At 41.6% G+C, this 14,273-nt stretch overlaps 1 protein-coding gene across 2 annotated transcripts; it reads left to right on the plus strand.

Moving 5' to 3' along the window:
- The first annotated feature begins 185 nt into the window (after positions 1–185).
- On the plus strand, positions 186–14,251 carry snx30 (sorting nexin family member 30). Of its 2 annotated transcripts, none has more exons than XR_014090047.1 (9): positions 186–898; positions 3,707–3,922; positions 5,391–5,501; positions 5,596–5,754; positions 6,876–7,065; positions 7,938–8,137; positions 8,659–8,748; positions 8,905–9,112; positions 10,107–14,251. XR_014090047.1 is itself a non-coding variant. In XM_008423869.3 (9 exons), exons 1-9 carry the CDS (start codon positions 764–766, stop codon positions 10,182–10,184), a joined length of 1,332 nt encoding a protein of 443 aa, XP_008422091.1. In that variant the 5' UTR covers positions 194–763; the 3' UTR covers positions 10,185–14,251. The 2 variants fall into 2 exon arrangements, 1 of the variants encoding a protein (XP_008422091.1); XM_008423869.3 differs by having other exon boundaries at positions 194–898; positions 8,960–9,112.
- Positions 14,252–14,273: the final 22 nt, after the last annotated feature.

Genomic DNA, 14,273 nt, shown 5'->3' on the forward strand with positions numbered 1-14,273 from the left:
CCGTTTGGTAATTAAAATAGTTAATACTTTCAAACGTGAACTATGCTGTTTTAATGAAATCAAAATTATTCTCTTTTTATTATGTAAAACACTTTGAACTGCCTGTTGCCAAAATGTGCTACACAAATAAACTAGATTCATTGATTTTAAACTGACATTATATGAAACTCTGTCCTTGACTTCCAAGGGCTATCAATTTGTGAAAATAATAAACCTAAAATTAAAATTTATTCCAAGTGAAATGTGTGACATTGTATGTCTTGAAATGAATGTAAAACGCCAGGAGCATATGAAATTGTGGAGGAAACATGGGCTCAACACGGCGTGGCTTTCTGACGTCAATATTTTTAACCATAATTTAGCTAAAAACTCCAACTATAAAGTTACAATTGCTTCAAATCTCGCTAATTCTGGCTAGCCATTAGCATTAGCTCAAGGCGGTTTATGGCTAATTTGCCAGTAAAATAGCAGAGCAGTAGTAGATGCATCTATTTCAACGATCTCCTCTTCTCCTCTTCTTAATAGACGATCTTTGGATTGTCAGCCATTGACGTGTTTACAACCGGGGTCTTTTAGATGAACATCCGGAGCTGGGCAGTGTGGGTCAGCTGACTGTTGTAATCAACTAGCGGCTGTTGTTAACATCTCATCTGAAGAGGAGCAGGAGGTAGAAAAACCATCTCCTCTGTCTGCCCAAACGCACCCAGCCGCTCGCCTGCCGCTAAGCCCGACAACCGGCCACGTCTTCCCGCCCTCAGCAGGGATGAGTGTCGGCGCTCCGAGAGGCCTGGCCAGCTCGGGGCAGAAGCTCATCACGGAGATCCTCCACCCGCTGTCCGCCGCCGAGGAGCCCCTGTCCCCGGGGCCAGATGTCACCATCAGCGCAGAGAAAGATAAGGTGAGGGTGGGCTAGGAGCTAGCTGTGAGCTTATCGGAAACCACGGAAAGAAAAGAGAAGTCTACACCAAACTTAACTCTGCGGAGCGAACATATGGAAATTCTAACTTGTATGCTTCCAACATCGTAATTGGGTTGGAGCTTGATTTTTAGAGATTAAACTCAAGATTGGCTTTTGAACTGAATCAAACCTTGTAAATCAAAACCAAAATAGCTTTTTTTTAAGCTCACAGTGCAACACTCGGTGCACATTTTGTCAAGTTAAAACTAAAATCTGTAATGATTTTCTGTGACGGATCAACACAATGTCGTGCATAATTGAGACCACAAGCTTTTTTTTCCAATAAAGCCTGAAATCTGTGCCCACTTTTCCTTCTAAAATAGCTCAAGCTTAGACAGATTGGACAGAGAGAATCTCTACACGTCAAATCAAGCCTTATCAAATTCTTAATTGGATTAAAGTCTGGGCTTTGACTAGGTCAATGTGACATATGCATGTTTAAGATTGTTGTCCTGCTGAAACTTTGTCCCTGCTTTTGAAGCTTTGAACATTTTGCAGATTTCCCCAAAACATGATGCTGCCACTATGCTCCAAAGGGTGTGACTTTTACAGCTCAGTCGTGTTTATATTGACAATAAACTGCACACAGGGTGAACTCTACATGCTCACTGTGTTTTCATGACAGCTGTTGTCTTAATTTTCAGATTACTATCTGTTAGAAAATCCACAGATCAAGAACGCCAACAGAAAGATTTGCGTACTCTTGTATTTTCACCACTTTTACACATTTGTTGCTTGACACTGACTCAACTTCATCTGTTTTCAGCCTAGAAAACACAAACTCGGCACACACAATGCATAAGTGGGGGAGAGGATAAATGGCCTCCTTGACAGCCTCCGAGTGCTGTGTCAACATAGATGGAGCATGCAAGCAGGTCACAGAGCTTCGATTTTTATTTCTTTTTTACTCATCTTAGAGCTGTGACTGTAGCACCCATCTCAAATCAGCGGTTAATCATTGCCAGTAAGAGCACCCAAAATTTGCTCGTCATGGTTACTTGCTCTGAGTGTTGTTGCTGCTCTTGTCCTGCTGCTCTCTCTTCCTGTTAAACGCAGGACAGTGAGGTCGCTGTAATCGACTTAACTGGAGAAATACAACAGAGGAGACGGTTAAAGCAGGGCTGGGTTATAAAACAATATTTAAAGCTTTAAACATCACATGGACCAGTCCATCAGTCCACCATCTTAAGCATGACACAACTACACGCCTGTCCATGAGCAGCTAAGGACCAGAATGACACTTAAAGTTGTAGTTCTACATGAGATATGTCTCCGATATTATACTTTTTCTTTTTTCAAAAGGTAATGTAACATTCGTGGCTCTAAACGGGTTTTATGTAGCTGAGCTGAGGATCAAAACGTCTGTTTGGGTTGTAAAACTCGCAGACCGCTGCCCCAAACAAAGATGGCGGCGGCAGCATCATAGTTTGGGATGCTCTTCTGCAATACGAGGTGGAGAAACTGTTGAGGTGCTCCAAAAAGTGCGAGACTGTTGATTAATCTTAAATATTGAGCCAATGAAATGTGTTGGATCAAAGTATATTTATATTCAAGTCCAGACCTGAATCTCTTAACAATTTGATCATCTGTAGTAAGATGAGAAAATTGATTTTCATGGCTTTTAACCAATCTAAAAGCTGGTAGAGACAAAACCCCCAAAGACCTGTAATTGCACGAGGAAGTGGTTTTTAGAGGTGGCAGGAAGAATAAAAAAAAGCATTTTTTTTTTTTTCCAGTTTGTGGTCAAATTACAAGCTATTGTAATATAACACAGGAAATGATTTGAACTTTCAGTAACTACTTCTCTTTCTGGACCCAACAGAGAAGTGTCAGTTGCTTAATAGCAAAAAACAAAACAAACAGAAAAAAGCAGTCCCACAGTTTCACAGTTTTATTTCCAGCATACGCTGTTTGCAGCTTTGCTTGCCTGGTTGTTCATTCACAGTAATGTCCTGATGCAGTGTAATTACCTGAGCTGTGATTACCAGAGCAGGTCAGCAGTCCAGAGGTAGATTTCCTCTGTCAGCAGCCTGTTGGTGTGTTTTCTGTCTGCCAGCAATGGACGTAATGTGTTTGTGTGTGCATGTGAAGTGGACTGAGGAAAGGAAGACAGAAGGGCTCCTCTCCTCTCCTCTCCTCTCCTCTCCTCTCCTCTCCTCTCCTCTCCTCTCCTCTCCTCTCCTCTCCTCTCCTCTCCTCTCCTCTCCTCTCCTCTCCTCTCCTCTCCTCTCCTCTCCTCTCCTCTCCTCTCCTCTCCTCTCCTCTCCTCTCCTCTCCTCTCCTCTCCTCTCCTCTCCTCTCCTCTCCTCTCCTCTCCTCTCCTCTCCTCTCCTCTCTGCCTGAACTTGACACGTTGCACTCGTATCCTCTTTAAAAGAAAAAAAGGAGATTTAGCTGAAGCACCGATTTTCCTCACTTCCTGTGGTGCACTTCACTCCATTTCTAGGTGAAAGTCCTGCGTATGAGTCAGTATGCGTTGTTACTGGGTCTATTGGGAAAGTTTTGCAGCTTCCTCTGAGACTGCAAAAAAAAAAGAAAAGAAGCCCTGAATTCTTCCTGTTGTGTTATGAATCAGAAAGCTGATCTGGGTCGCTCATCGTGTTCACGCTGTCCCGACAACGCGCCATTGACGATGAAAAACAGCTTTGTCAGCGCTGCGGTCGTTCCATCAGGGAGCTCTTTGTCCGCCAGCCTCCCTGTAAGAGCGCCGCCGTGACGTCGCTGTCGTGTTCCTCGTTTTCCCGGCAGGAGCCGGGCCTGGCCAACGGCACGCCGCTGGAGATTTCCAGCCCCGCCTCTGCGTCGGTGCTGCTCAGCAGGCTGCAGCTGGACGGCGACCCGGAGGCCGACGCTCACGACCCGTTTGGCTCCGGAGAACCCCGCGACCTCTTCGTCACCGTCGATGACCCCAAGAAGCACGTCTCCACCATGGAGACGTACATCACCTACAGAGTCTCCACTAAGGTTGGTTCTCAGCTCATGACGGCGCTCTGCCTGGTTTTAAACCAGGTCTAACTATATCTTACTAACCCTTTAACAAGCTTAAAAAAATCAACAAAAAAAACTCCACCATGTTAAAGCTGCAGTTTGCAACTTTTATTGAAAAATGTTTGTTTGTTTTTTACATATTTGTTTAAAACATAAGATGGATCATTTGTGAAAAACATCAAACTCCTGCAACTCCTCCCTGCAGAAATACAGTACTCGTTCAAAAGAAACCTCTCTTCGAGGCTATAGCTAGTTCACCACGCCAGAGCTAGTCGTGAATGCTAAAGCTAATTAGCATGAATAAATAGTTTTTATGTCACGGTATGTTGTTTCTCTGACGGGGCTTTCTGCACCTGCACCGAGAGCCTCTCCTCTCCACAGCTCTCTAGATACCACAGCCACTGTAGTCACAATTTAGCAGCGCGTTCACAAGCATGATCGACAGTGCCAAGACACGCCTCCTGACTCTGATTGGCTGTTTTTGGTCAGGAGCGGCTCATTTCTTCAGATGGCAGTAGTAGCTCAGGAGGAGATGAATCTTTTTCACAAATTATCTGTCTCATAGTGTCGCACCATGGTGATGGATTTAATAAATATGTAAAAAATAAAATTAATGAGTCTAAATTTTTAATGTGTATTTTTTTTTTATCCTTGTCATGAATAGATCTACTCAATTTGAAGGTTGTATTTTTCAAAATAAATTCAGTCTAGAAAATGACATAATGAGCTTAAAAGCAGAGTCCTTTAATCCTAAAGCTTCAGACATGAAGTTGAAATTATCTTCACTGAAGCCTGGAGGAAAACCTGAATCTCACTTTGGAAAGAAATGCGTCAGGAACAACAAAGCGCTTTTCAGTCGCAGCTCTGCCATGAACTGAAAGTCGCTGCAGCCAGGTTTCCGTGTTTGGAACCGGGAGAGGGAAAAAAAACCAACAACTTTTGGCTTCAAAACTGACACCTCTGTGACAGTGACTTCCAAACATATGGCAACAAGTGCTTAGGTTATTGAGAATGGAAAGGCTTCTCCGAGGTCCTGACCTCAATGCTGTTTAAATTGGAGGGAATGAGTCAGAAAACAAAGGAGAAAAGTTTGTTTGACTTTACTTGTTCTGTTATTTTAAGGCCTTCAACAATCCAAACTGAAAACACACAGAGGGGAGCCAAAAACGACACGCAGCTCCTTCAGAATGTCATTCCGACGGTTGTGATGAAGTGAAGTTTGTCAGCTTCTATATTTAACATCTATAAAAAGTCTACGCTTACTTGTTATTATGGCAGTAATGCGCCAAATCTCAGGGCTACATGGCGACGGTTGCTACGAACAACAAGGCGCTTGGCTTCTGAGTCTGCGCAGCAGTGCCTCAGCCAAATAAGAGCACAAAGTGTTAATGGGGACCCTGTGTGTGGGTAAAATGTGTTTATTTATTTCTTTTTCCCCCCCCAGACGACACGGATAGAGTTTGACCTTCCGGAGTACAGCGTGCGGCGGCGCTACCAGGACTTCGACTGGCTGAGGATAAAACTAGAAGACAGCCAGCCGACCCACCTCGTCCCCGTATGTCCTACAAGCTTCCCCCCTCTTTGCGCTGCATTCCCGTCGAGACGCGCTCCTCGTTCACATTCCCTCCCCCTCTCTCCTCTGTCTCCAGCCGCTGCCAGAGAAGTTTGTGATGAAGGGCGTGGTGGACCGCTTCTCCGAGGAGTTTGTGGATACGAGGATGAAGGCTCTGGACAAGTTCCTGAAGCGAGTGGCGGACCACCCAGTTCTGTCTTTTAACCCACATCTTAATGCCTTCCTGACTGCCAAGGTAAGGCAGCGCCGCATTCAGACTCTAATAAATCATCTCAAGTGTGCCAGGAAAGGAAAACAGACCTGCAGAGATATGAGTGTGGAGCACAGTAGAGGATCTTTCACAGCGCTCTCTTTAAATGAATCCATCCACAATATCCTACTTTAAAAATCTTTTTTTTTTTTTTACATACAAAATCACTAGAAATAATGCCCAGCCAAGTCCTAAAATAAAAATAAAGTAACTTTAACCAACTTAAAAAATAAAAAAAGATAAATGAATAATGTACATAAGGATGTAAATAGCAGTTATCCACAGTTTTCCATTGTGATATGGCAGAGATCTGCAGCCTGCGGCTCTTTGTCTCTCCCTCAATGTCTTTTAAATTGGCTAAACATAGTAAAGAACCAAGGAATGTTGATAAAGACGGATAAAACAAATGCAGGTTTTCCAGATTGTTTTTCTCGAATGCCAATCATTTGTGAAATAATTGTAATAATTCCCACAACAGAAAGCTTAGAATACCAGGAATGATCAGTTTTTGGGTCCTTTCTTGGGTCCTTTCTTTCTTTCTTTCTTTCTTTTTTTTTTTTTTTAAATCATACATCCATAGAATAAAATGCACCATTCTTTTTTTTTCTGTACAGTAAAACGTAAAAATATAATAATTCTTTTAAAAGTAACAAATTAGAAATGTATAAAAGTTGTGTTTTCTTTGCTTTTTTTAAATGCCATTTAACATTTGCAGCTCTAAATCGATAAGACAAAACTTTTTTTAGTTTTTGCCGACCCCTTGATCTGTGGTGTAAATATGATGACACCCAGTTACTCAGGATGTGACTATGCAAGTAGTCACCAAAACATGCTCATGTTTACAGTAGTGCCAGTCAGTTAAAAGTTTAGAAGAACTTGAACTGCTATTAAACAAGTCTGCAGGTAAACCGGATTTTCTTTACCACACTGTTAAGAGAGAAGAAGAAGTCCCCAAAGTTCACAGTCGTTATAAAAAGTGGCACCTGTAAAGTCACCAGGTTTCCATTAGACGCCGTCTGCTGCACATGTTAATAAATAGGGCCTCTTTTGTTTTTTTTGTTTTTTTTAAACCTTACTGGTTACCCTGACGACGCACGTCTTTGCAGGATCTGAACAAGCGTCAGGGTCTGGCCCTGCTGACCAAAGTGGGCGAATCTGTGAAGAACGTGGCCGGAGGCTACAAGCTGCGGGCGCGGCCGGCGGAATTCTGCGCCATGGGAGAGTATCTGGACATGTTCAGCCAGAAACTGGGAACCATCGATCGCATCGCTCAGAGGATCCTCCGAGAGCAGTCAGGTATAATCAGAGAGCCTGCTGGACAACACACACACACACAGCAGCTCACTGCAAAACACACACCATTTCGCCAAGTATGTCTGGTCTGGTTTCTAGCGCAAATATCTTTGTGCACTTGAAATAAGACAAAAGTAACTTTTCAGCAAGAAATCAGAATTTGTTTTGGTCAATAATCCCTTAATATTGATGGAAAAAGTACCAGGTCCTTTGGGAGATTTTTTTTCTACGCATATCCAGGTCTTCTTCATAAATATTAAGGAATTGTTAATTAACACAAGCTCCTGTATCTTCTTGGAAAATTGCTTTTTTTGTTTTGTCTTATTTTAAGCATACTAAGATTTTTCCACTAGAAACTAGACCAATATGGAGGAAGATTTTGTGTTTGCAGTGTTTTAACATTAACTGCAATTTTTACGTCAGTTCTAGCAATAAACATACAGCCAGAGCTGAATGACGTTAATCTGACTGATAGTTTGAACCTTTTCCATCATAAATCCAGACAAACAGGTTGTCTAAAATAAGCTGTGTGCGTGAAAGAGAAACTGTTCCTGCACTCAGCAGTGAGGAAAGAGAGGAAGAGCTGCTGCTGACCCCCTGCTCACCCGACTCATGCACGATGTGTGGCGCTGTAAAAACCTGCCGTGCGAAATGTTCCCCGTCACCATCTGTTGGGGCTGTTGACGTGCGGCGTCAGACACAACCATGTTCCCAGATAACATGCTCTCTGCAAGTCGATTTATAAGTAATCGGTTTGCAGAGAGTGTGCCGGACTGTTTAGCCCCAGTTTCTTATCCATTCGCTCTCTGGATGAGAACGCCTCGCTAAGCTTAACCCCGCTGTCCTTTCTTTTTTTCTTTTTTTTTTGCTGCCAGAGTACCTGACGGAGCTGCGCGAGTACGGCGCCGTCTACTCCGCCTGGGCCGGCTCAGAGGAGCAGCTGCAGCGCCCCCTGGAGGGCGTGGCCGGCTGCGTGACGACGAGCTGCGGCGCTCTGGAGGATCTGAGCGACAACATGAGCCAGGACTTCCTTCCTGTTCTCAGAGAATACGTTCTCTACATTGAGTCTATGAAGGTAAGATCAATGTTATCATAACCCTTATTGGGAATGCAACAATATGAACATTTGGACCAATATTTTATACATTTCTCTACCGTTTCGATGGGTTTTTGGGGAATAAAACCGAACTCGTATCATCTTCAGAGTCATTGTCGTGCCCACAGTCGAAGCTTTCCAGCAGCAGTCAGTCTTGCCACAAATCTGAAGAGGCCTCTGACTGAAGACTGTTGCAGTATGAATGTTTCATCAGTACCATGAAGAAACATAACTGACTTCATTATATTTTTGTGAAATATAATGAAGAAAGAAAAAAAGTTCCTTCCACTGCCTTTAAACCCAGAGCTGCATCCCCTTTGCTCCCAAACTAGAAAAGGTTCCGCCAGTGTGTTTTTTTTTGTTGTTTTTTTTGCATGCATCATGTCCTGTCCAGCTCAAGACTCAGCAGAACCGTCTGCGTCTCACACTCGTCACATGCTTGTTTCTCTGAGGCTGCGCCGTGTTCCTGCTAACGTGGAACGCTTTCTGTCTGATAACAGAACGTTTTGAGGAAGCGGGACCAAGTTCAAGCAGAGTACGAGGGCCGCCTGGAAGCGGCCGTGTTGCGCAAACAAGAAGATCGGACGCCCGTAAGCAACAACCTTCCACTCGTTTGATTGAATTTCACAATTGTCTGTTAGGGTTGTTTGCTTTTCAGCCGGTTCCTAGTGAACCGTCGCCGTGTCTGTTGCACGTCTAGACAGTAAAAGTGTGTCTCGATTCTTTCCCCACCCTCCACGCTGCAGCCCGTAGCGTTGAGCCCGGTCCCCGCTAGCTCTAGTGTTGTCTGCTCTGCTGCAGATTCCTGTGGAAGTGGAGAAGTGCCAGGACAAAGTGGAGTGTTTCAACGCTGACCTGAAAGCAGACTGGGAACGCTGGCAGCGGAACAAGAGGCAAGACTTCAAACAGCTCCTCACGGGCATGGCCGACAAAAACATCAGCTACTATGAGAAGGTACGCGGGCCGAGGTCAGCCTGGATCTCCGCCGTGTGATGTCACAGTTTTTGTTTAATGCCACGACCCCAAACTTTTGTGTTGCCTTGAGGTTTTATGCGATTTTGCACAATCAGGATGTTCACGCATTCTTAAAAAGTCTTGGATTTCTGTATCTAAAAATAAAACAAAATGTAAACTGGCCTTAAATAATCTTAGTCATTGACGCTCGGGCCAAGCCCAGCACACACGACGCGACGGCAACAAAAGTCGAACATTTTTCCATTTTCTCCTCAAGTTTGCATGTCATTGTTGGAGTTCCATCGGACATGAATGCAGAGTGAGAGACGTCACTTTCTGTAAATCGAGTTATGCAGAAGAATCCCCCCCAACCCTCAACCCTAAATAGATTTATTTCTTTCTGTCTTAAATTTCATTCAGTTGGCATTAATAAGGTCTTAGTCTTTCTGAAACCTGTAGATACCCTGAGAGTTCCTAAGTGGATAGTAAAGGGTGTATTGGTTTTCCAAATTATTTCAAATGAAAAACATGAACATGTGATATGCGTTTGTATGCACCCCTCTTTATCCTAACACCCCTAAATAAAATCAATGGAACTAACAGCTATTTTATAATGGCCATTATTTGCTGTCTCCACTGTAAAAATGGCCGACCTGTTGCGCACCGTTCCCGGGCCCGTTTCCGTCTGCAGGTCCAGTTAAGGCGGAGCAACACGGCTCAGAAAGACGCCACTGTTTAACCCCTCCTGCTCAGTGAGAGTCCAGCTGACGGTGGAAACGCTCTCCTGAATGCAGCAGAGCATTAAAGCAGCACCAGCAGCATGTGAACTAATTTTACATCTCTGTAAACACCGTTTGATCCATGGAGACATTTACGAATTAAAATATGCTTTACTTTTATTGTTTTTTTCTTTTTTTTAATGTTTTTGTTTATTTCTGAAGATAATCTGGAGAGGTAGGAATTGTAATTCCAAATGAATCTTCCCTCTGTGCAGAGCCAGGCAGCGTGGGAGTCCCTCATAACGCTCCTCCAGGAAAAACAGACTGAGGACAAAACGAGCGAGACGAACTGAAAACTGAACGCGTACTTGAACGTCGCACTCAGCCAAGCCAAGGAAAACCAGCGACGGGGCAGCAGGTTCTAACCGCCAGCGGTCCGCCTCCTGCTGCCCTGAGAGAAACAATGACGGTGACGCGGAGAGCGGCCGCCTTCCACGCCGATTCGGCCTGGGAAGAAAGGTAATGAGTGGTGTGTTTGAGGTCTGCTGGGACAGTAGAGAATCTTCTGTACAGATCCGTCGTTTTTTTTTTTTTCTATTTTTATGGACTTTTTCTACCTAATATTTCAGATTAATGGTCTTTTTTGTGTGTATGTTTTTTTTTTTGTTGTTGTTGCCAATGCTGCTTGTGTTTATTTAACTACATTTGTGGAGAGATGCGTTTTTCGTCCGCCCTCTCCGTTTTCACACTGAGCCAAATGGGTATCGAGGACCGGAAATGCCGCAGTTCAATATATCAATATTGGTTGGTAAATAAATATTTATATATGCGATAATTCAGTTAAAGTTGTAAAGAAGTTTCGAATAATCACACATTTAGTGATTATTATTTATTAAAAACTTTATCATGAAGAATAACGAAATGAGAAAATAGATTTTTTTTTTTTTGAGCTAATACCAGTCATGATGATTTAAAAAAAAATTTACTTGACACTTTCGTCTGCTTGTTTTGTTAGAACTGGTAATGGAAGTGTTTAGGCGGGGCTAGCGCTGCTACAGACAAGAGGATTGGTCTACAGCCGAATTGATGTGCAGCATAACCAATCAGATTTGATCATTTTTATAATTTCTTTCTCAAATGCAGCACTGAACCTATGACAAAATTTACATAGTTATAAATAATGTGATTGACTAATTTTTCATTAATAAATTTGGAATTATTTTTTTAATTATTAGCTAAATTTATAGGTTTGTTTATTTGACGTGATACAATTTTATGTGGATTAAAATTGTGTATATATATATATATATATATATATCTGTATATAAATGTTTATTTACCAAATTTATAGAATTGTGGCTTTTTATTTTACTCTTGATGAATGGGAATAACTGCAAAAAAGTTTGGGTTGATTATTATTATTATTATTTTTTGCTTCTATTTTTCAGATGAAACATAATTATGTATCGTTTTTGGATCCATATATCCAAAAATCATCACAGGAATGTCAACCTTGACGCCCTCTAGTGGCTGTTTAACAACATTTTATAAATATTTTCCCACATTTTCTTCCAGCAAATCAACGATAATTAATGTCATAATAAAACCAAACCAGGTAATATCCTAGTTTTACATCCTGGGCCCTATAGATAAGTGCGTAACAGCACCACCTAGTGGCAAAGTTTTGCTCTACTTCTGCTGGATTCGGTTGTAACGATCATGTAAAGTCACGATATTTCAATAGTCCAGCCTTCCTCGACATGCTATAAAGTTGGGAATGTTGAGTAGTGTGGGATATGGCCTTGGAATAACTTTGAGGAAAAAGTGAGTGCTTTAATGCAAAAAATAAAAATACATTATAGCTGGAAATGGTGAATCATTCAACCCTGACGGAACTTAAAACCAGCCAGTAAAAATGTGATTTTGCTTCAGAAGGACAACCTGTTGCAGGACCTGCATCCAAGGTGATTCCATTGTGCTTTAATACATTCAGTTGCTAATCAAACAGAAACTGCATGAAGCTGGTTGACAGCAAATCCTTTCCAGTATACAGTGGTTCAGCTTGTTCACAGTATTGACTCTGTGCACTCATCTGCAGAGCTGTGACTCGATTGGAAAATATTAGAAAACACGGAGGCAGCCTGCCGAAAACATCCTTTTTTCTTTTTTTTTATATTCTTTACTTGATCTCAACTTTAAAGGGGAAAAGAATCACTTTGCTGCCCTCGGATCAAACGGTGCTCCTTTGATGGCTCTTAACCACAGGAGGAAAATGAAACCTGCTGAAAACGTCATCATTTATTCCCTCTCCTCAGCTGCGTGTGCTCGAGTCGGTGTGACTCGGCGTTAAGTAGCAAAATGTGACCAATGATTTCAGGGCAAGCTCAGCTACGTGACATTAGCCCCAACACCACGTTTAGCTTTTGTTCATTTTTGCACAGATGTAGCCTCAGACAGACAGTATTATCTGTCTGGTAAAAGAAGAGATTTTTGAAATGAAGGTACGTTGTTGTTGGGTTTTTTTTGTTGTTTTTTTTTCAGATATCTGTTTTTTTTGTTTGTTTTTTGAAGCTGATGCCACATTACCGGACCTGCCCTCTCTACAACCAAACATGAAGGTTGATTTAGTGTCTGCGACTTGTAGATGTTTTCAGCTTCCTTGTTGTTTTTTTTTGTTCCTCATTCTTATTTGTCTATCTTGACCTTTAACCTTTTACAGCAGCTACTTATTTACATGTTCTATCAGATGTGAAAAAGGATAAAAATGAAGGGAATAAAATGCACTTTTTTATTTTTATTTTTTGACCATTTGAGGTCCGGATTGAGATCACGGTTACAGGTAGCTATGACGACCGGAGGCAGCTGTAATGGAGGTTCCAACTAAAAAGCCTGAATGACTGTATCTGACTGAAATAATATCAAAATATGTCGACGCACTAAAGAGGGGAGCAGAAGAGATCCAACTACCTGTTTTTTCTTTTGTAGCTATGATACTGCTGAATTAAAACAAACTTTTTTTTTTTTTATATTACATTGAATACTTGCTTAAAAACAGTGACTTTTCCAATTATTGGCGTCCCTGGTAAAGATGTTTGAGTCTTAAACTAAGCCAATCCTTGTCAGCAGTCTAATCTCACAATAAATGAAAACGTAAAAGCAGCTGTGGCTAACGTAGCGAGCCTCTAGTGACGCTGTGGGAGTGAAACAGGCCCACAGCATCAAACATCCTCCCCCATACTTACCAGTGTGCATTATACATCCTGTTTGTGTCAGAGTAAACTCACCTGGAGTGTTTTCTCATCGAGATTTGACGATTGTAATTTTTTTTTTCTATGTGTGTGTGGAGGTGACATAAAGTTGGGTACAGTATGTGCTTGATTGACTTGAGTGGCAAGTTTTCCCGTCTTTCCCATTTTGAAATGATTAGGAGAAATTGACCTCCTTTTGTAAAGTCATATTTTTACCTCCATTGAAACGAACGCCATCAGTTGCTAATTTAAAGTTTCTTCATATTCTGATGAATCTAAACAAAAGTATAATTTGCTACATTTGCTTTGTAGGAATTGTTACGGTGCCAATAATCAACTTTATTTAAAAACAAGTTTCCTAACCTTGGTTTTCTTGCTGACTAAACAGACTTAGACATTCAGTAGATCATGCAAAGGGCTGAATTTATTTCTTTTTTCTTTTACATTGTTTTACCAGGAGTGCTGATAATTGTAGAGGGTGCTGTTATAAAGTAATTAATTGGAAACCTCTACATTAGTACTCAGAGGTCCTGACTGGTGACCAGTTTAAATGGATCCTGGTATTTGTAATTAAAAATGAAACAAAGGGAAGAGCTTCAATGTCAAGCTTACAGGATGATTTCAGCTCAACTAAGCTTGAGATTTCCACGTCTACTTTTTGTTTAATTTGCTTTAAACGCACCCGCAGTGAGAAGTATCGTTTTGTTTTTAAAATTATAAATGGGTACGAGTGCATCCACGGACCTCATTCTGGGGAGAAAAAAAACAAAAACATTTTCCTTGGTTAGTAAAAGTGGTACTCTTGAATTAAGGGAGACGTATTTTGTTTTTTATTTTATTGTCCAGTTGCATCTCACTGGCCGCTATTTGACTCGCTGGCGGACCGACTGAACGGGTGTTTAAGTCGGGAACGTTTTTTTTTTTTCTTTATAGCTCTTAAGCCAAATGTCCACTTCTCCTTCCTGTGTAACTTCACACATTTAATTAGATCTATTTTTGTTTTTCTCTGTTCCACCCCAGTGTGCTCTGTTTACGTCCCTGATTGTACATTCGAATGTTGATAACAATTTGTTGTAATTATAAATAAGCTTATATACTGATGTTTTGATGCAATTTATCTTTAACACATTTTTTTGATATATTGGACCAATAATAAAGAGGATAAATGACGACTCGTTTGTTTTTGACTTGAGC

Source organism: Poecilia reticulata, chromosome 12 (genome assembly GCF_904066995.2).
Source record: "Poecilia reticulata chromosome 12, P_reticulata-male-v2, whole genome shotgun sequence".
NCBI classification, from domain to species: domain Eukaryota; kingdom Metazoa; phylum Chordata; class Actinopteri; order Cyprinodontiformes; family Poeciliidae; genus Poecilia; species Poecilia reticulata.